Consider the following 21036-nt stretch of genomic DNA (forward strand, 5'->3'; position numbering starts at 1 on the left):
CTTTCAGAAATCAAGTTCACTTGAGAACCATTATCTATGAGTGCATCAATTTTAGTGTTCTTAGCAACAACCCTTAAATGAAACAACTCATTCCTTTTCTTATCTTCAGAGAAATCATTAACTGTAGAAGTAGAAGCACAACTAGCAACAGAAACACTAGAAATAGGAACTTTACCTTTCAAACCCATAGCTGTTATCTTAGTCTTATCATCTGAATCTGAACCAAGATCCATAACAACATTTGCTGCTTTCTCCTTACCTTTCTGTTTTTGATCAAATTTCTAAACCCACTTAGGCTTCAATTCAGGATGCAACTTCCAACAATGTTCTTCATCATGACCCTTCTTGTCACAATGAGTGCAAGAAAGCTTATCATCCTTCTTGACTGTAGCTGCCTTCTTTCCTTTCTTTGTCTCTGCATTCTTAGAAGATTTCTTTACATCATTATCAAAGTTATCAATAAAAGATCCTTTACTCCTTGACTCTAAGTTTGTAGCTTGAACAGACACTTCATCCAAATTACAAGGGTTCAATACCAAAATAGAATGTCTAAGGTAGGAATGAAGACCTCCTATGTACTTCAACAAAGTGTCCTGGGTGTACAAAGGAACATTCAAAGCAATAGCCCTTTTCCTAAATTCATGGGTGTACTCTTGGATAGTTTGATCCTTCCCTTGCCTAAACATTTGCTAGTCCATCATTAACTGTTGCATATGTCCTAAGGGATAAAACTGCTGCTTAAGAGCATTAACAAATTCTTCCCAAGTTAAACTGACTCTACCATATTGTGAAACTTCTGCCTTAGTCTTACTCTCCCACCAGGTTAAAGTTGTACCTCCTAACCGAAGAGTATCTAATTGGATCCTATTAACATCATCTAATAGGTTCTGGACTCTACAATAGAATTCTACTTGCTGAATCCAATCATCCAATTTTTCAGCATTAAGTTCACCACAATACTTTGGCAAGTCAAATTTTACATCCAATTTGATCTTAGGCTTATACACACTCTTGAAAGGATTAAAAGAAGTAGAATGAGGAGAAGATGAAGAAGAAGATGAAGAAGAAGATGAAGACGGGGACAGAGATTCAGGAGGGTCACTACCACCTCCTACTCCTTTGTCTTTGTCATCCTTTAATGAGGATTTTGCTTCCTCCTTCTTCTTAGCCTTATTTGCCTTTCTCAATTGATGTTCATGTCTCTCTTGGAGAAGAATGTCCACCTTAGCCTTCATCTCCAAGAACGCTCTTCGAAATTCTTGCTCACTGATCTCATCAGGAACCTCCATTCCAGAAATAGACATCTTTGGAAATGTTCTTTGCTTCCTGATCTCAGGATTAAATTCTTCAAGCTTGCCTTCACCCTTTTCAATCTTGGATCTTGTTAGCATTCAAGAAAACAACTGCAATAATAGTCAACTGGGCTCTGATACCACTTGATTTGATGGACGGATCTAGATTAATCACAGTATTGAAAGCTTTAAAAAAAACACAACTCAGCGGAAGTCTTAATTCATTTATACATAACTAAAATTATGCATTAAAACTAAAAAAATTAAGGTGAGAAATAAACAGAATTGAGAGAGAGAAGAAGATAGAAAGTGCAAACAAAGTTTGATTTCGGAGTTCGCCACAAACGTGACTATGTCTCCGGGTTGGCTCCAATAGAGTATGACCGATCCGATTAATCTCCAAAATCAATTACAAAGCACCAAGACCATTCCTTCGAACACTATGGCAGCAATAAAAATCCGAGATACAAGAATGGTAAAAAAATCTCCTTACAAGACCTCTCTGTCACAATGCCTGTTTCAAAAAAATCATCACTTGAAGAGAATAAAATCTGCCTCCAAGAATACTTGGCCAAAATTCTCCTCCAAAAAGACTCTTGAATATTATGAGTAAAAAACACCCACTCTCTCCCCCTTTTTATACAACAAATTTACTTAAATTAGGCCAAAAAAATATATTTTAATAATAGGCCTATTAACAATACATGCTTCGTCATTAACCTCTTTGCCATTTAATAATTTTGGCATTACATGAATTTGAGGTTAAAATAATTAACAAAATAACCATATATCCCTATTTTAAGGGTGGCTCGGTCGGTAGTCACAGGATAAATACGCTTTAACCCATATAAATTTCAAAATGTGTGCTTGGCACAATGGCAATTAACTATTTTAGGACCCAGTCGGTCTGGGGTTCAACTCCCACCAATGCACATTTTCAAATGGCTTTGGCGGCATGCATAATTTAAATAGAAAATCTATTACAAAGTTGCTAAATGCTCCACGAGGTCTAGTGGCAAGGAGGGAAAGTAGGGAATGAGAGGTTGAGGGTTCAAACCTCCTCAACGAATTTTTAAACCACCAAATTTGAGCTTGAGGTGCAATGTGGCACTATTTTATTTGCTCATATTTTTGACATGTGTCATCACTTGATCTGCTGATATCATGATGACATCATCACTATTACATTTTGCCTCCAAAATTCAAACGGCCATAACTTTCACATATGAAGTCCGTTTTTGACAAAACGAACTCTGTTGGAAAGCTCTCATCAGGTTCTTCATTTTGAAATCGATTGTTGACCACTTTTGAGATGGTTTTATTTCACCCCTTATCTAGCCCTCTGGTCTACCTATTGACCAGAACTTTGATCGAGCATAACTTGCACAAACGGACTCCTTTTTTCTCCGTTCAAGTTGCATTGGAATTAGGACACTAAGATCTTTTTGATGGTGCAAAAATCTAAAGATTTGAAGACACTTCAATTTTCACTGAAATTATCCATCGGATCAAATAGCTAGTCCCTTGTATACATTACTGAATAAGGAAGTTGAATTCATTTGGACATTCAAATGCAATGAAGCTTTCCTACAACTTAAGAAAATTCTCACTACAACTCTAGTTTTACAAGGCCTTGATTGGGCTTTTCCTTTTCACATATATACGGATGCTTCTTTTGACTATGCCATAGGTGTAGTTCTAGAACAACAATCTCAACATCTTGAAAATGAAATATATTATATTAGCAAGAGTTTTCATGGCCCAAAATTAAACTACATAGTGATTGAAAAAGAACTGTTAGCAGTAGTTTATGCTCTAAAAAAATTCTTGCATTACATAACTAGATATCCAATATTTGTTCATACTGATCATGCAACAATTAAATATCTCATGAAAAAACTTTCTATAATAGGCAGGTTAGCAAGATGGTTACTATTGTTGCAAGAATTTGATATCACCATCGTTGATAAGCCTAGAAGAGCCAATGTGGTAGTTGATTATTTATCAAGAATCCACCATGATGAGAATGACACTACTCTGGTAGATGATGCATTTTCTTATGAGTATTTATTTCATATTGCTATTCAAACTCCATGGTATGCAGACATTGCTAACTATATGGCAGTTAATAAAATGCCAAAATATTTCTCTTACAAGGAAAATAAGCTGCTTGTAGAGAAAAGTTTCCATTTCTTTTGAATTGATAATATCTTATTTTACAATAGACCTGATCAAGTTATGAGAAGTTGTGTGAGAGAGGATGAGACATATGACATTCTACATGCATGTCATAATGAACCATGTGGAGGGCACTTTGCAGCAAAAAGAACAGCCTTCAAAATTTTAACAACTAGTTACTATTGGCCTATGCTTCACAAAGATGCAACCAATTATAAACAGAAGCGTGTCCAGTGTCAAAGGATGGGCCGAGCAACAAGAATAGATGAAATGCTTCTCAATCCACAACTGGCCCAATTGATCCTCCATCCAATGGGAAATCATATATCCTTGTGTGCACTGACTACCTGACAAAATGGGTTGAAGTCAAAGACATGAAGCATGATTGTGATCACAAAGTTGCAGAATTTTTGTATGAAGAAATCTTTACTCACTATGGGGTACCCAAAGAACTAGTCACTGACCAAGGTGCTCAATTTACTTCTAATCTGATCATAGAATTGATGAAACAATATAATATCAAGCATCAAAAATCAAGCCCCTATCACCCTCAAACTAATGGGTAAGCAGAAGTCACAAATTGGGAGATAGAGGCCATCTTAACAAAAATAATTCATTTGCACCATAGGGATTGGAATAGTAGATTACCAAAAGTTGTTTGGGCCTACAAAACAAAATGGAAGACTACTACAGGGTTCACACCATTTGAGCTCCTATATGGGAAAGTAGCAATTCTCCCCATTGAATTTGAATATTAAACTTTAAGAACTACACTGGAGTTGAACATTGAACTTCCTGTAGCACAGAGAGAATGCCTTCTACATCTTAATTCTTTGAATGAAATGCAAAAAGCTACTCTGGAACATATTGAAATCATACAAAAGAAAAAGAAGCAATGACATGACTCACACATTAGCAACAAACAATTTCAAGTTGGTGATTGGGCATTGCTATATGATTCTAGATTTAAAGATATGTCAAGCAAGCTATAGACATGATGGTTGGGTCCATATGAAATTAACCATGTCTTTGCTAATGGAGACATCCAATTAACTACCATTGATCTAGTGCCTTTTAAGTTATTAGTCAATGGCCATAGACTCAATTTATATAAATGGACCCAAACAAAAGAGGACTTCCTATAGCAGTTTCAACGACCAAATTCAAATGCACACTAGGTAACTCTTCCTACAATAGAAGGTGTTGACCTCCTACCTACAACTCTTCAATATTAATTTCTTTGTGCATGCCCATAATAAAAACTTTATGTCCATATAAAGTTCCAAATTTCTCCATTCATCTTCTAATTTCTTCTTTTCCAACTCATCTCACTTCTTCACCTTCCATCCACCCAACTTCCACATCATCATTTTACAATGCTCTCAATAAGCATCACAAGTTTGCTGATGTATGCTATCATTGCTGATGTACTTTCTACCACCTTTTGGTAAATGCAACAATCAACTAATAGGTATAAGATTTTCAAATATTTATTCATTTATAGTACATTGATTTTGTTTTTTATATATAATACTACATTATTTATATTATGGCAGCGTTATTCTAGTTCCATACCCCATACTAAGTCTAACAAGTGTGGATGCTTGTCCATATTTCATAGGGGCAGGGAAGGTTACTAAAACCCAATGACATTCCTATTTATTCATAAAGATTTTTTTTCCCAAATCTTTATACTTCTTTTATTTATGAAACTCAATTGCTATAAGTATACAAGTGTCTAGGTGTTGTACCCTTATTCTTGAATGATTCATTACTATTAGGTTGTGATGTTACCCATATTTAATTTTCAAGTGATCTGAATTCCATTTTCGAATGATTTTCACATATCCATGATAAACCACATTATTACTACTCATAACAAATTTTTATGATATTAATTAGCTAAAAAAAATGAAATGTGAAAATGGGTCTATAAAACAATAGCAAAAGAAAGCGTGAATTCATAGGAGGGAAATAGTGCAAGTAGAGCAGAGAGTGAAATTGTCAAGCAAAAATGGGTGGACAATTGCAGTAATGAGAACTAGTGGAGCATATTTTTTTACTCTTAGATGTAGAGGTAGTGAGGAGATTTAATGCATGTGGTTGGTTAGGGTATTTCTTAAGTTTAACTACATTTGATGAAGAAGTAGCCATAGAATTTACAAGAACATTTAATGAGGGAGAAGCTACTATATGGGGTTTAACAATTATTTTTAGAGAAGAGTGAATAGAAAAACTAACTAGGTTACCAATAATAGGAGAACATTATCCTAATACACATGATGCAAGATTAACTAGGGTTGAGTTTGTCATACGAACTGATCCTTAGTTGGATATCACCAAGCAAGGTATCAAAAGGACATATCTTCTACCACCATACAACAAGTTGGTTATGCACATTATTAGGTACCTCACCTATGAAGGAATATTTTCATATTTACATGCACATCATTTTAAATTGCTCATTTGTATAAGGCACAATTATCCAATAAATATTCTCAATTTCTTGTATAACATGTTATGTATTAATGCTAAAGAAACCAAAAAGGGGAAGGACGATTCTATCACCCATCATGCCATAATTAAATTACTCATAGAAAGATCATTTAGGGATCCTCTCCCATGTCATGGGTAGAATTTGTCCAAGCTTAAACACTACAACCCCAGGCTGTCCTTAATGAACGACCTAGTGAAGAGAATGTAGTTCCCACTGATGAACCTACCGAGTAAAGCACTCAAGATGCTGAAGCTAGCAATGTGCAAGAAAATGTGTCTTTACCTATTCAAGAGACTCAAAAACCTACCTTTGCCTGAGAAAAGAGAAAATGGAAATTATAAGAAGAGACCTCAGCTCTGATAGTAGAAAAGCCAAACCCTGCAGTCACAAAGAAAAAAAAAACTAAGATGGGTCCTACAGCAATTACTCCTACAGTAGAGACACCAAAAGGAAAAAGTAGGAAGAAGGCTATGGTACTAGAGGGACCCCTACGAGAAGAAGTCCTAGAATGAGGAGACAATTTTCTAAAGTGATAGTAGAAGCTTAGTCTACTTCATCCAAACCATCCACTAAAGAATCCCTAGTACAAATTGTTACAGATAACTCTCCTTCTCACCTTGAAACTACAAACATTCCTGAAAACCCTAATGAGGAATGTAGGGTTGAAATAAATAAAAATTAAAATGATTCTCCAACAAGCCAGCAAAAAATTCCCATAATGAATGAGTTAGTTTTTCCAAACACTGGCCTAGTTTCCTATAAGCCAACGTGGCTTACAGATTTTGCAAAGAAGTTATGGAGGGAATAGAGGAAGAGGAAAAATAACTATGAAGAGGATAGTGGTTCCATTATCCTGCAAAAACTTCTTTTCTAGTTATTTGGACAACATATGCTTGTTGTCACCCTATGGGAAGAGGAGAGGAAGAAAATGAAGAAAGTCATAGTGTCCCTAGGTGAGGAAATTACAGATTTGAAAGAGCAATTGGCAAGCCTAAAACAAAGGATGGATCATGCCCTCAAATTGGCCGATCAAGCACTTGCTTGTAGACCACCACCTTAGATTTATGCTATGTGTTTAAAGGAAAAATTTCTTTTATTCCAACTTATGCTAACCGTTAAGAACATAAATGTAGAATTCAAATCAGCTTAAGAATTCTATGGTTTATACCAAACTATGCCATCCTCACAACAAAACTTTCTCTATGAGTTATATGTGTATAGTTTTATCATTCCAAAAAAAACTCAATGGAATCCTTTACTCTATAAGGGATATACATCTAAGGGATTTGATGTCCTAGATGCATAATGAAGCTAATTATGATAGACAATTGAATAATTATAGAGATGGGGAAAGTATAGAGCCCCTGTCATTAAAAGCTAAGAGCAGTAAACCAGAAGAAATTCTTAGGGACTAGTTTAGATTGCCTTATGAGGATAAGAACAAGGGAGTAAGGGACAAAATTTTCACTACTAGAACCAAGGTCTATGCAGAATATGAGAACCTAACTTACTTTGCCTTTCAGAGAGCCATGGTTAGTGCTAAAAGTAGGTGGGCTAGATTACCTGAGACACTTAAAAGATCAAAGCCACACAGTCCTATCAAATTAGAGGCTGCCCTTCACCGAGTTTCAAAGTATATAGAGTTGGAGAAATAGGCTAGGCCAAAACTATGGTGCCCACTCACTATGCAACCTCCAATGCTCATGTGGCCCATGTATGATATTAATGTTGATAGACTTGACAAGTTGCAGGAGGACAATAGAAGGAAAGTTTGGGAGAGAACACAGGGATTCTACTACAACTTCAAAAGTAGCAGGAGAGGAAAGATTAAAGTTGGAGAATTCATATCACTAACAAGAAAATACAATTTTTGAGGACAAGCATCAGTTTACCAGGGGGTAGATGATGAGGCTAATTACTGCCTCTATTTTATGATAAATTTAAATGCTTTTTTTTACTTCCACCAAGACATTTATGAGCTTATGTTTACTTGAACTGATGATTAACCTATGGGTAGATAGTATGTCATATCTTGCCAATATTATATATAATGTAGTATTTCATATAACCATAAAAATGTGTTCTAATATTTGAATTTAATTTGATAATGCTTATTTGTAAATATCTTTGCATAGTAACTAACCTGTTAGCAAAGGAACATGAAGATGGTTGGAAGTATTCAAAGGGAAATGTTGAAGATAGCCAACAAAATTCAAGGAGAAAAGACATTAAGGTTTAGCTATTGTGGAAAGATTCATAATGGTACCAAGGGACATGACCGCTAATATGGAGGAGCTATGAAGAATTTTTATATTTTCTCTACATTCATTATTGTGTCAAAGCAATTGTCCAGAATTTATTATTCATTCTGTGGGCTATTATCTTTCCTTCTTTTTCTCTAGCAGATTTGTAGTTAGTTGTTTTTGCTTCTCTATTTTAGAATAAGTGATCTTCTATTTATAGGGATCAAACCAATAGTGTTAGAGGTTAAAAGAAAGTTTATGACAAGAAACTGTTGAATCTTGTAGTGAGTTGTTTTTATAGTTTTATGTATCGTTCTCATGTAAGGAATGTTTGGAACATAATGAATTAGCTCCTGGTTTGCATTTTGTGTTAGTAGATTAGTAGAAGCCAACTAAGGAGGCCCACTTGAGAGGTGGATTAGATTAGAGTAGTATAGATTTTTTTTCAAGTATCTTTAGTATTGCAGGTAGAAGTTGTAAGTTCCTTCTTGTAGCATCATACTTTGTGAGTGTTCCTGTAGCATATGTAAGGATAGTTATAGAAGATGAACTGAGTTGGAATGCATATTAGTATTTAATTACATTTCTGGTATTTGTTTCACTAAAGAGTTAAGTGTGTTAGTTTCCTACAAATACTTTATTGATTCATTAAATTATCAGCATACATGACCAGCTGTAAGCCCTTCTAGGTTACAACCAATACAAAATATTCAACTTCAAGATCGACAATCAAAATCTAAACTCACTCCTCCAATATCATTTACTCCAAACTATCTAATTGATACCTAACCTAAACCTAAACACCCCTATTTATTCTTGCAAAAATAGCTTATAGAAGATTCTAGATCTTTACATATTAGAAAGGCCAACCTTAAAATGGTCTCCTTACATCAAATTCATGATCAAAATTAATTGCACAAGTCAAATGACACTAGGAACCAAGGAAACAATCACAAATAGTCTTGGTCAAAGAGGGAACCAAGAATCAGCAAACATTAGATACACATGACACATGAAGAAATGCTCAACCGCAAAAAAACTTAGTCGACACTAGGCAACTCAGTCAACACTGAATGACTTGGTCAACACTGGGCAACTTGGAAAAGGTTGTAGCTCAACAACCACTGGAACTTAGCAATGATAGGTAAAATGAACAAAGATGAGTAGGATAGAAAGGCAACCTAGGATGCTACTACATTAGGCAATCAGAGTTGACAAAAATGATTCTCCTGAATCAATGAAATGTCACAACCTAATTTGAATTTGACTTGGATTGAGAAATCCATTTAGCATCTTTAACTGATCTATTCTTCCACACCACCAAATATTCATAGTAATCTTTTTCTCTTTTTCTTTTACTAATTCTTTGATCCAATATCTATTCAACCTCTTCAATCTGCTTCTTAGGATAATCTAGTATAATAAATTCATCATCTAACTCATGATACTTATGCAAATCAGAAATATTGAATATAGGAGATATATCCATGTCATCAAGCAACTCAACTTCATAAGTATTACCATTGTCAAACTTCCTCAAAACTCTACAAGGACCGAACTTCTTCATTTTTAGCTTATTGTCTAATCCAAAAGGAAAACTATCCTTCTACAAATGAACTATCACCTCATCACCAACTTCAAAAACATGATGTCCCCTAGACTTATCAGTATTCTCCTTATACTACTGATTACTTTGTTCCAACCTCAACTTCACTTCCTCGTGCAATGGCTTCATAAAATCAGCAAATACATCTTCTTCAACACTTCTCTTTTCTTCACCAACAACATCCCTCAAATCTGATATACCTCTAGGTTTCATTCTAGTAACAACCTCAAAAGGTATTTTTCTAATACTCCTATTCAAAAAATTATTATATGAAAAATCATGTCTTATGCCAATACCATATCGCAATTACCTGGCTTAGCTCCAACTAAATATTTCAACAAATTACTCAATCTTCTATTCACAACCTCTGTCTATCCATCTATCTATTTATGGAATGTAGAACTAAACTTCAACTCTATATCCACCTAAAATACATAGTAATGTCATACCAAGGTATCTCAGGAAAACAAATAGGCATATACAATCCAGTTTTATGACTCACTCCTTTTGCAACTTGAAAAATTCGACAACTCCTTACAAACTTATGAATATCCCTATACATTTTTGGCCAATAATACCTACCCTTAAGAAAACTCAATGTCTTATCAATTCCAAAATGTCAAGCCAATCCACCACAATGCTAGTGTCATTTGGCTTGAGGAACCAATCACAAATAGTCTTGACTTGTTGGTATACACAACTTAATTAATTTGAATAGTGTACCTTCTTGAATGAAATACTCATCATACTTAGTGTAATTGATAGATTTGGTGCTATGCACTCTCTCCATTCCTCAGAAAAAATAGGATCAATATCATAGAACTCCTTCATCTCATCAAAACCAAGAACCTTAACCTTCATCTAGGTCAACAAAGAAAATCTTCTACTCAATGCATCCATAACTCAGTTAGTAACTTCACTTTTATGCTTTATCATTAATGTGAAAGCTGACAAATATTTGACCCATTTCAAATGTCTCTAATTAAACTTATGTTAACTTCCCAAATGCTATAAAGTTTTATGATCAATATACAACACAAAATTTGTAGGAATTAAATAATGTCTCTAGTTCTTCAAGGCTTGAACAACAAGATAAAACTCTTGATCATACATAGAATACTTCCTTTTAGCATCATTCAACTTCGCATCGAAGAAAGCAACATTTTTACCTTCTTGACTTAACACAACTATTACACTATCACTTGCATCACATTCAACTTGAAATACCTTATTGAAATCAAGAAAAGAAAATATAGTTAACTCAACAACCTTTTTGTTTCAAAGTCTCAAAACTCTTATCAGCTACATGTGTCCACTTGAAATCATTTTTATCTCCTCTCAATGTCTCAGTCATGGCACTACAAATAAAACTGAAATTCTTTATAAATTTTCTATAGGAACTATCCAAACATGAAATGATCTTACCTCACCCACATGATCAAGTCTAGGACATTCCAAAATTATTTTAACCCTCTTAGGCTCCATTCTCAAACCATTAGCTGAAATCACAAATCCCAATAGAACAATCTCCTCTTGCATAAAGGAACTCTTCTTCAAACTAATCAGCAACTTCTCCTCTTTCAATCTCTACAACACTTGTCTAACATGCTCAAGATGTTCTTCCTTAGTCTTACTGAATATTAGAATAGAATCCAAACAAATAATCACAAAATTACTCAAGAATATTTTTAGAACTTCATTCATCAACCTCAAGAAAGTAATAAGTGCATTAGTTAAACCAAAAGGCAAAACCAATGACTCATACAAACCATCTTTTATCTTGAAAAAAGTCTTCTATTCATCACCTTATCTTAATTCTGATTTGATGATAACCACTCTTCAAATAAGTCTTGGTAAAATACTTTTTTCCACTCATACAATCTATTATGTCATCCATCCTCGACATAAGAAACCTTTATTTCACTTTTATCTTGTTTATAGCTCTAGAATTAGTACAAATTCTCCATTCTCCATTCTTCTTAGGTGCTAATATAGTGGTTACTACACATGGACTCAAAATTTCTTTAATCAAACCTTTCTACAAAAACTCTTGTACTTGTCTATTAAGTTCTTCATTCTTAGTAGGTGTCAATCTATATGGTGCTTTGTTTGGCTAACTAACTCAAGGAATCAGATTCATATAGTGACTTATACTTCTTATTGGTGGTAAACCATTAGTAGTATCCTCAACAACAATCTCCTTGTATTCTTTCAACAAGCTTCCAATCCCTATTGGCACTCAACTAAAATTGTAGTTTCTATTGTCACTCAACCTCTACTATCTTCTATTGTGTGGCCTGTATTTGTCACACAATCATTACTATACTTTTTCACTTGAAAATATCTACCACATCTCGGACCTCTAAGAATTATAGAAAAAAATAATAATTATTCTTCATCTCCTTCTCAAATTGCTTTCCACTAACCATGAAAATTCTCATAGTAGTACAATTTATCTCATTAGCAAACTCGATCAAACATATCAATGTATCCATAACTCTATTTGTCCAAATAGTATATTGATTCGATCTTCCATCATGTATAGCATGTCCGTTATATTTTCAAGGTCTACACAATAGAATATGACAATAATCCATAGGCATAATATCACACAAAAATTCATTAAAATAATATCCAATATTTAATTTCACTACACATTGCTTACTTACCAATATCTTATGCTCATCCCTAATCCATGATATGTGATAGGGTTTAGGATGCTTCAGTTTTTGAAACTTTGTAACTAAATCCTCTAATGCCAAATTTGTTGAACCTCTACCATCAATGATTACATCGAGACATTTTTTCACTATCTTACATTTGGCCTTGAAAAGACTCAGGCTATGAACAGGTTCTTTGTCCTCAACTTTCTTAATGCATAGAGTTCTTCTCACCATCAAATTTTCTCCAACCTCAAGATCACTCTAAGGGTGCATAGATTCACCTTGTATCACAACATTTATGCTACCACTTTCATTCTCACCAAAGTATTTACAATCAAAGGATCTATACCCTTCTCTATCACATCTAAAATAATTACCACGTAAACCACCTCTATAATAAGAATTACCTCTTCCTTGGTAAGAACTAGCACTTCCTTCATGATAACTACCACCTTTTCACTTAGTCTTGCCTTTAGTTTCATTCTTCCATTTAGTTTCACCTTTATCTTGCACATAATCGTCAAATTCCTCACCTTCTCCATAAGATCTACCTCTGCCTCTCTAGAATCTACCACCTCTACCCCTCTATCTTTTCTCATGCTTCTTTTGCAAGATGTCCTTAGCTTTCAAGGCATATTGATCCACTCTCCAATTTCACAAAATGTATGTTATATTGAATTTCAAATCTCAATCCATTTAGATACCTTGCAAATTTCTCAATCTCATCATCCACGTGTCTAGATCTAGTGTCCAATCTATAGAATTCCTCAGTGTACTCCTTTATAGTCATGTCCTTTTGTCTCAAATTTTATATCTTTCTGAACAAGCTAACTTAGTAATCAATAGGAAGAAACTTCTACTTCACCTTGTTCACCATTTCCAACTAGTTCCTAATCTTCTCTTTTTCTCTTCTTTGTCTATCCGTTTGTAAATGCTCCCACCATAACAAGGTGTGACCTTTCAAACTAGTGACTGCAATCTTCACCTTTCTATTATGATGAGCACCTTCAAACTTAAAGAACTTCTCTATATCAAAGATCCAATCCAACACAACATTGGTGTCCAAATTTCCATCATAAGGAACAACTTCCATAGCAATCTTTAAATGTTCCCTAGACAACACTCCCAATATTTTTTCCTCATATTGATCTTCCTTAGATTTTGGATTTAGGTTTGGTATCATTGCCTCATTATCACTCACATCATCAAGATGCACTCCTCTCCTTTGGACTCTCTCCACAACATCTAATCTAGTTGTAGTCTATCTTGACATATCTATTATAGCAATGTAAGCATTTCCTCTACCTCGAACAATTTTTATAAACATGAACATACAAGATTGTAACCCTCTTCAAGTTATAGGTCAAATCTGTAGATTTGCCACCCTACAACCAAAACCAAAATAGGGTTCTATGTGGTCCAATATCCTCAAGGAAAATCTCAATATTTGATACCACCTAATGCAAGGAGGAACTAAAAAATTGTGGGCTAGGGGCACACCTAACTATCCAGTCACCTTGCTGAGTAAACACAATGGAAGCAAACAAAATAGGGAACAAAACTAAGGAGAGAAGGAACTATGAAATACTTTATTGATTCATCAAATTATCAATATGCATGTCAAACTTTAAGGCCTTCTGGTTTACAGCTAATACAAAGATTCAACTTCAAGATTCACAATCCAACTCCTAACTCGCTCCTCCAAGATCATCTGCTCCAAACTCTCTAAGTGATACCTAACCTAAAACTAAACACCCCCATTTATTCTTGCCAAAATGGCTTATAGAAGATTCTAGATCTTTACATATTAAAAAGGTGAAGCTTAAAAATTTTGCACATATCTCAAGACAAGATCCTTACATTAAATTCATGATCCAAATTAAATATACAAGTTGGCTAACACTAGGAACCAATCACAGACAAACTCTACCAAAGAAGGAACGTAGTATCCACAAACATCATATTCACTTGGCACAAGAAGGAGCACTCGACCACCAAAGCACTCAGTCAATATTGGGCAACTAGGTCAATGCTAAACAATTTAGTAGCAACTATAGTTCAAAAACCATTGGAAATTGGTGACAATAGGAAGAATCAACAAAGATGAGTAGGATAGAAATGTAACCTAGAATGCTTCTGCATTACATTGAATCATAACTCAAACTAAAATTGACATATTCAAATGAATTGTGCTTCGAAATCCATTTGTTAACCATACCAAGAAAAAAAGTTTTACAATCTTAGAGGAGACAAGCTTGGGTCTTAGTATCTTCTAATAATTCCATACATATAGCTGGAGGAGATCAAGACAACTTTTGGTAGAATAAAAGAGCTTAGGATTTGGAATCAAATGTCAAGGAGTTGGTATAATTTCTAGTGTCATGGTAGCCTTGGTCCTTTTGTTTTTCGAGTTTTTGTTTAGAGTTGTTTTTTTATTTAGTGTTTTTTGTTGTTGGATAGTTTTTGTTAGTCTTGGTTGTGTGTGTGTTGTTTATGTCCAGTGCATAACTATTTTGGGTCTTAAATGCTATATCCATAATAAGAGCTTATTGAGGGTTTTGGGTCCCCTTAAAACCCATTTTAACTTTTTAATCAAAAATAAATTATACATAGTTTATTGGAGAAATTAAAATGTTCTATGAGACCCTTAAAATCCTTCTATTTTTCTTTACCTCCATGCCATCACATATAATTCTCTTATTTTCTCCTAACAATATTAGAGAGTTATCTCCTAATCTAGGAGAAAGAGTTACACTCCGCCAAGGAAAACCTCTTACTCAAAATCTCTTACCATGTATCGATTTTCTTTCTATTGCCAATAAGTAGCCTTCTCTCTTTCTTAAGGACATTCTTAACATTGATTATCCTTTAACATTGTTCTTTCTTGAAGGAAATTCTTAATATTGATTATGCTCCACCATCAAGGAGATCCCCTACTAGGATATTCTCCATGAAAGAATATATAATTAATATTGTTATTTATTATTATAAGAATAAAAACATATCATATATTTTTCTTTCTTTATGGTGGCTATGCATAATTATAAGATATTATTTTAATAGAAGATAGCATTAGCCTTCTTAAGGAAAATAATCATGAGGAGCTGAAGAGCATGAAGGATGTCACTATTTGGATGGAAGACCTCAAGTTCCTGGTTGAAGATTGGGAAAATTTTAATTAGGCTTAGTGGCTATTCCCCTCTTGGGTATTTTTAATTTTTTTCTCTTTGTCAATACTTATGTATTTTTTCTACTTAGACTTGGTTGTTGTGTTCATACTTGTTATTTTGAGACACAACCTTAATACTTATATGGACTATGTTGATCCCCACTTGTAGTGGGCCTAAAAGATTCTTTTGTGCTTTACTAGTTATAGTAGTTTAAGTAATGTTGTTAGGGATGAAATTGTGTTTTTTCTACTTAGACTTGGTTGTTGTGTTCATACTTGTTATTTTGAGACACAACCTTAATACTTATATGGACTATGTTGATCCCCACTTGTAGTGGGCCTAAAAGATTCTTTTGTGCTTTACTAGTTATAGTAGTTTAAGTAATGTTGTTAGGGATGGAATTGTTAATTTTTCTTTGAACGTGATGGTTTTTTATTAGTTTTGATCATGTGGGACTCATGTTGTTTGGGCTTGACTTGGTTGTAATGGCCTAGAGTAGTTAGGGGTGTACCTCTATTGCATGGGTTCATGACCCTTTTCCTACCTATTTAATCAAAAATATTACTATTTATGTTAGTTTGTGTATGGATAAATTATTATTCTTTAAATCTCATTTGTTTATACGAATAATTCAGAAATCAATTATGGTTTATAGCCTACAAACTCATATTCTATTTATCTATCCATCTATATATCTCTTATCAATTTTTCTATTTCCTTCTTGACTTGTTTAAAAATAATAATTTATTGTATAATCTTGGTCTAGGGACTAGCTGAATATACCTATGTATTCTGATTTAAAGTTTTCATCTATGAGAAGAGTTTTGATTTAGACATGTTTATCCTTATATCAAAAAGAAAATAGCTAATAAGTTAATTTACAAAATAATTAAGAAGTTTCAATAGACATCATTTGTTAAACAGTGACTCAACATTATGTAATAAGAACTAAAGGACAGCTTTATGTATTATTGAATGAAGACCATCAAGCTAAGGCCTACCTTTAATTAAACTTAGAGTTCAAAACAAATGATTATGCAAAAGATATAGATCATGAAGTTTAAAATATTTAATATAATTTTTAGATTTTAGAATTTAAAAAATAAATAAACTTACTTTCTCTAAAAATTTAAATACGTCTAATCAGAACTATTATTTTAAGTCTTTATTACCTCAAAATAACAACTCTAAAAAATACAAAGAGTGCAAATTATTTAAATTACATTAACTTAAAATATATTAATATACTTTAAAAAAACTCTAGATTAAAATTATTCCTGCAATTATTCTTATCACATAATAAATAAATTTTATCCATAATCATATTTCAAAAAACTGAATAAAACAATCTTGATGCCCTCCCATTCCCATGTTTAAACCAAGTGGTTTATTTTAACAAGTCTTAGAACCTTTACTGGCTAGTACCTATTACTTTCTCTATTCCCATTTTAGTTTTTCACGAGAAACATGTAATAATTTTACCTTACATTAATAATTTATACAATCTCTTGCTTAATTCGTTATAGATCTGATTTATAGTAACGTCAGTGGGGTGCTAATTCTGCTTTCCGTTAGTAAAAAATGAGAAATCCACAATTGAATCATGTCTGGGGAATGAATTTGGCCCTAATATTTATGGTGTCCTCCGTGATATCTTAAGATCCCAGTCAATCACTATAAAATAACCTCAGCCTACTCCCTTTTAGGATGGAGATTATTTTCTTTCTTCTCTAGTGAAGTCTCTCATGTTCTAATCCTATGGAGACAATATAGAGATTTCTTTGTTCATGCAAATGTAAATAAAGGCGTGAAAATAATGGCGAGGCGGCAGACTATGTTTCAGACAAAATGTATCAAAAGTAGTAAAAAATTAAAAAATCAAAATCTTTAAAAATATAGTGATTTCAAGTGTTCAAAATTTCAATTTTCATTTTTTAAATTTTAATCAAAGGTGCATATTCCTTCGGTGAAAAAACAAGAGCTGAAATTTGCAGCAAGAATCAAGTAACTAAACAAAGTCAGTTCCGAAATGATAACAACAGAGAAAAATTTGAGGAATTCTAAAAGAATGGGAAAGACGGAAACATCTTGGAGGTTTGGGAATCATCTTTAGTTATATAGAGAAGATGGAGCGTAAATAATGATCGAATCCTTGGGAAAAAAAAATTTACAGATATTTTGAGCATAGCTGTCTGTTCAATTTGACAATATAAGTTTTGGTATAGTCACAAGAATAACGTGTTCCTAGCTTTGCTGTCACTATTATTTATTATTTTTCTACTGCGGAAATATAAATTACATCTCTTAAAGAAAAGAATCAACATATTTAAGAATTTAACCTGTAAATTATGTATCATCTAAGGCGAGTCATCTCGTTCTCCTATTTTTCCATACAGAAAATGAATAATTTTCGGTAAAAGATCTTTAACAAGTCGTAAAATTACCTTTTGAGTGAACGCTCATAGGCACAATTATTTACCACAGAATGCTCCTGGAAGCTCCTTATCTGCCGCTTTTGAAATATTTCAGGCTCGGATTCTGCAGTGATGCATCCTACGACAAAATATCTCGAGTACTCACTCATCTGAATAATTGATATAGGATCATAACCAACAAAACCCTAAATAAATCGACTTGGCTGCACTGTAGAAGGGGCTTTATATGGTAATTACCGTAGATTTCTTCATCATTCTTTGTGGATCGGTACATCTGGACGGAAAAGAAGGAAAAGTAAAAGTTTCAGTGATAAATAAAATTGAAAATGATAAAATACAAATTCTGGCCTGCGAAAAAGTTTATCGGTGACAATGCATATTTAAATTTCGTTGACATTTTTCGGTGTAATAATCGAAAAAACATAAATTTAAACAAACTCCTGCTTATCAACATAACTTCAGACTATCACAGAAAATCTGCGAAAATCTGTCTTAAAACAAAAAAATAATCATATATGAGTGCATTTGGACCTGGAGGTGGCTTTTAATATGTGAGATTCTAAGTCCCTTTACATTCATCATCTCGAGGACTAACTTTGGAGTTGCCTCTGCAAAATAGCGAAAATAGTTTCTGATATTAGGAATAAAAGAATCTTTAACTCTAAAGATTCTTATATTCAATCGGAAGGCCGCAAATTCAGGCCAGAGCCATTGATCTACATAATCCTTAACGCACTCTATTTATAAATCACCTATTTCCAATTAATTTCACGAGAGATATAAAAAGAGCATCTGAAAAGCAAAGGCGCTGGGACGATTAATGAAATATGTAAAGTAATAAAATAAATACTTACTATCTCGTCCTCCAAGACGTTCTACCGCGTTCACAAAAGATTGATGGAGATGAGGAGTCCAGCGAAGGCGAGGAAACTTCGAGCGTATGTATTGCCGCACTGGTGCTCTTCTTTCGCGATTACTCATTTTTTCTTTTCCAGACGATAATAAAATCCAGTCTCATCACCAAGATTTCACGACATAGATAGCTCTCAGACGCAGAATCTGGCAAATTTGAGACTGGAAGCAAAGCTAAACAACGGATCCAAAAAGGAAAGCGGCGATCATGAATTCTCAACCGCCGGTAGAAAAGATAACAGATTCTCTGACGGATTTAAATTCCATTAAAGGATAGCTGGATCCAAAAACGAAAACGAAGATCATGAATTGTAAAGCGGCAGGAGAAAAACTACAGATTCTAGGAATGATTTAAATTCCTCTGATTAACAGCTGGAATCAGAAGCGAATTTCCTCACCAATAAAAAAACATTTCTTCTTCATCCTGCCGCAAAAATAGATCCTATCGGTACGTAAATTTGACCTCCATTTTCATCAAGCCTGGCGCTTCATACGACTTTGGATTCAAACCAAAATACTTCAAGGTAAAGTACACATCAAGCAAATATATACACTTTTCTCTGTTTGAATCTAGAATCTACAATCAAGAAAATGATAGTCAAATACGTACACGAAAATCTCAAGATCATAATCCGATTTGAAAATTCCACACAAAAGCTAAGAAAATTCTTACTGTTTCAAATTTCTTGTGAATCTCAAATCTCCCAACATCTTCCCCCAAATTATGCCTCGGAGGAATTTATGATTGGACTTTATGAGAGAGTAAAAGTCGGTAATAATATAAATATTTAACGACGAAGTAGTAGGTATAAAGGTAACATTCCCGCCCTTAAAAAGTATCGAAATTGCCTAGAAAATAATATGATCCACGTGTCCCTCTCTGAATAGATTAGTCTACGTAATAGGAGGAATTTTAACTGCCATAATTTAGTACGACAAAATGTAAATAGCGAGGTATGAAATTACCCCAACAATCAAACGCATATTTCATATTTTCAGCTTTGATGATACAACACGCTATTAATAAAATATTAATTTCTTCCGCAGAAAAAATACTATACCGACAAAACTATTGACTTTGTCAAAGACCGAGTTTCTCCATGAATGACTTGTAAGCTAATAAAAAATTTAATAAGCGAAGAATATTTTCCTTGTGGGGAGCGGGTCTCACGGTACGGTTGATATCAATATGGCAGTGATGACGACCACCATAATTATAATTGTAATGAGAATTCTCTTACATTTGGAGATGTGCAATAATAAATTATTCATGTTTGTGAAGAGTTTCAAACATTGGTTTGGTGAGATTTGATAAAACATTGACTTGGTGGGGGCAAACAAAGGTTTTCTTTTGGAAAGTCATGGGATTGCGTGTATAAGAGCATCTTTTCCAAGGATATGTGGCACCTAAACTAATTAATTTTGGTTTTTTTGTTCAAATTTCATGTATGAATATTTCAAATTTTATGAAGTTATTAGAAGAAGTTTTTTTTGTGAAGTGTATGATTTTCAATACATCTTGGATTGAAAGTCATCTATCTTTTATCTAAAAGATAAAAGATAATTCTAATTGAATTGGATTATTTAAATATAATAAATTATTATTTTCTTTATTCATTTTTACATAATAATAATTATCAACACATGTTGAATAGCCTGATAACTTTTAATATAAGATGAATAGTGATTAGATTTGTGTTTTTACGTTGTAGTTTATTTATATTGATTAAATATTTCTATTAGTATCTAATTAATAGTTTCAGTCATTAATAAACATAACTTCATACCACATTAATTGTTAATGTAAACAATTTAGCTAGTGTTTAACTAGTTCAATTTGAAAACGAATTGTTATAATCTTGCGTGATTAAAAAATGTAGGAAAAGGGTCTTAACCCAAGAAAGAACATCAAGAGCAACTCAAACTCAAATAGCCAAAATTCAAAATTAATCAGAAACCTGTCCTAAGCAGGATCAGAAACATGGCCTAGGGAACAGACCTTAGGGAGGGAATGGAGATTGTTATGGGAATTCAGAGATC

At 33.5% G+C, this 21036-nt stretch overlaps 1 protein-coding gene across 2 annotated transcripts in view; it reads right to left on the reverse strand.

Annotated features, from left to right (window-relative positions):
- The window catches only part of LOC149541945 (uncharacterized), a 56591-nt gene extending 36839 nt beyond the window's left edge, over window positions 1-19752 (reverse strand). Inside the window, exons 1-6 of one of the 2 annotated variants that reach the window (XM_089796143.1) lie at window positions 19670-19752; window positions 19395-19573; window positions 18939-19273; window positions 18616-18692; window positions 18322-18358; window positions 18094-18202 (exon numbers count right to left, since the gene is read on the reverse strand). In XM_089796143.1, coding sequence (XP_089652269.1) covers window positions 18094-18202; window positions 18322-18358; window positions 18616-18692; window positions 18939-19065 — 350 coding nt within the window. In that variant the 5' untranslated portion in view covers window positions 19066-19273; window positions 19395-19573; window positions 19670-19752. Of the gene's footprint in view, window positions 1-18093; window positions 18203-18321; window positions 18359-18615; window positions 18693-18938; window positions 19574-19669 lie in introns of both variants that reach the window. The other variant, XM_089796144.1, reaches the window with a different exon arrangement.
- Between the last annotated feature and the right edge of the window lie 1284 nt (window positions 19753-21036).

This window comes from Cupressus sempervirens, chromosome 8 (assembly GCF_028749045.1).
Source record: "Cupressus sempervirens isolate cs-2001-9-10 chromosome 8, ASM2874904v1, whole genome shotgun sequence".
Classification (NCBI taxonomy): Eukaryota; Viridiplantae; Streptophyta; class Pinopsida; order Cupressales; family Cupressaceae; genus Cupressus; species Cupressus sempervirens.